At 55.3% G+C, this 2,298-nt stretch overlaps 1 protein-coding gene across 1 annotated transcript in view; it reads right to left on the reverse strand.

The window, feature by feature from the left end:
- The window catches only part of SGSM1 (small G protein signaling modulator 1), a 27,228-nt gene that overhangs the window by 6,793 nt on the left and 18,137 nt on the right, over positions 1-2,298 (reverse strand). The window contains exons 14-16 of the mRNA XM_029083747.1: positions 1,880-1,986; positions 1,340-1,485; positions 535-715 (exon numbers count right to left, since the gene is read on the reverse strand). Coding sequence (XP_028939580.1) covers positions 535-715; positions 1,340-1,485; positions 1,880-1,986 — 434 coding nt within the window. The remainder of the gene's footprint in view (positions 1-534; positions 716-1,339; positions 1,486-1,879; positions 1,987-2,298) is intronic.

Genomic DNA, 2,298 nt, shown 5'->3' on the forward strand with positions numbered 1-2,298 from the left:
CCCTGAAACTGGTGCCTCCTCCATCCCCCAAACAGCCCTGCACAGAGAAGTGAAGTGCAGCTGCATTAACTATGGCTCGATGGGACATAAGGTCACATCTCTGGCACAGTGCCAACCAGAGCCTGACCCACAAAACCTCACAGAATCACTGAATCTTAGTGGTTGGAAAAGACCTTTAAGACCTTCGACTCCAACCATAAACCCCACACTGACAATTCCACCTCTAACCCATGTCCCTCAGCACCTCGTCTGCCCGTCTGTTAAATCCCACCAGGGAAGGTGACTCCAGCACCGCCCTGGGCAGCCTGTAACCTCACAAAAATTAGCATGGAAGAGTGACCATCCATCTCCTTCCTGCCTTCCAGACACACACAGGGCACTGAGCAGCAGCAGCTGCACAGGGCAGCACTGAGCTCAGTCCTATCAATTCTCACTTCTGAGTCTTTCTCCCACCTCCCACCTCCGGACACAACGCCCAGTGGGTTTGCAGGGTGGATTCTGATACGGAGGCTTCAAGTTGTGGAATACCCAGGGCACACCAGTGCCTTACACCAGGCTGCTGAGCTGGCAGCACACCCATACCAACCTCTTTCCTTTCTGCCTCCGTCATCCCAAACTGATAATGGCCCAAAAGGAAGGGCCAGACAGCCTTCCTGATCTCGTGCTGGATCCCACCATAGTAGATCAGCCGCAGCAGCTCCTGGTCTTCATAACTCTGTGGGAAGAGCTCCAAGTCAGTGCACGGACGCAGCCAGGACCACAGCCCATCAGTTGGTAGGTGCCAGGGTAACCCCAGCCCAGCCATGCCACCTTTCAGAGCCCAGAGTGCTGCCCAGACACTGGCCACCCGCACTCACTGCCCATTCATTGCAGATGATCTCTCAGATCTCTGCTTGGGCTTAAGTAGAGTCAGAGGATCTACCCTGTGGATCGACATTTTGGGAAACACTGGCTCACCACAGCCAGAGAGTGGCCCACCAAAGTCACTCAAGGTCACTGCTGTGCCTCTGAGCACCAGCAGCATGTCAGGACTGTGAGACTGTCACAGTTCTCCACACATCCTGCTGTAACAGCACACGGGGACCCCCTCGAGACCACACTACTCAGGGTGACAGACAGAGCTGCAGGCAGGCCCTGAAGAGAAGCACGTCAAGGACAGCAGCCTTTGTTCCCTGGCTTCCCCGTGTTGAGGATGAGGAGCCTCGTGCTCTGTGCAGTGTGGGGCAAGCTGTCTGACTTCTCAGAGACCTTCTCAGTGGGCTTTACCCTACCGTGTTAGAGCTGCCCTGGACATCCCAAGCCCACCACAACAGGCATGTCCCAAGAGTGCTGTCCCTACCGTGCTGTCCTGCAGGTATCTCTGCCATATGTCCACAGTCAGTCCCGAGCTGGCGTTGCAGGGGACGTCAGGAGACACGATGTTGTGGTTCACCAGCGCAGACAGGTGGGTTCGCACCGTGGAGAGGTGGCGGCAATAGGCCAGCCCTGCATGGGCAGAAGCAAACATTGAGCTGGGGAACTTGGGGAGCCACGAGGACAAAGTGCAGGAGAGAGCTCTGATGAATCTGGGCTCTGAAGGTGACCCTCTGGGCCACATCCAGACTAAGCAGCAAAGCAGAGACTTTGCTGGGACAGGTCAGCATCCCATTCTCTTGTACCACCAGCACTGCTGTTTGCTGGGCTGAAGTCTGAGGATCAGAGTTCAGATGTTTGCTCCCAACCCTGAGCATGTGTACACAGGGCCCTGCATGCAACAAACTGGTCCCAGTACCCTTGGCCACTGGCCTGCTGCTTCAGCACCACTGCTAGCCCAGAGCCCAGGACCCTACCCCTTGCCCATCACACATCTCAAGGCACCATGGATATGACAAATACTCACAGCCATAGAAAGCCCGGGAGAGGATCTGGTACTTCATATTGTCACAGAGGAGCTTCAGCGGAGCTCTGCCAACAAAAACACACTGGGTGTGAGGAGAAGAAACACTCCCATACATTCCCTCAGCCCCTGTCTGATCCAACAGTTCTAGCTTTGTCCTCAGAGGTGCACCACCAGACCTCTGCTCAGCTTGAGAGGACACGGCCACAGAGCAGCTGAGATGTCCCAGATGAAGGGACAAGCCTCACTTCAGCCTGGACATGTCCCACTGGCCCCTGCAAATGGTTCCTGGACAATGAAGTGGGCTGTGAGGATGGAGACACCACTTGCATCGTCATTGCTCTAGATCAGCCATCCAGCTGGGCTTTCCTCTGTAACCCTTGTTTTATTTTACCTGTACTTCTCAGAGCAAGCAGCAGCAG

Source organism: Antrostomus carolinensis, unplaced genomic scaffold (assembly GCF_000700745.2).
Source record: "Antrostomus carolinensis isolate BGI_N321 unplaced genomic scaffold, ASM70074v2 scaffold3752, whole genome shotgun sequence".
Classification (NCBI taxonomy): domain Eukaryota; kingdom Metazoa; phylum Chordata; class Aves; order Caprimulgiformes; family Caprimulgidae; genus Antrostomus; species Antrostomus carolinensis.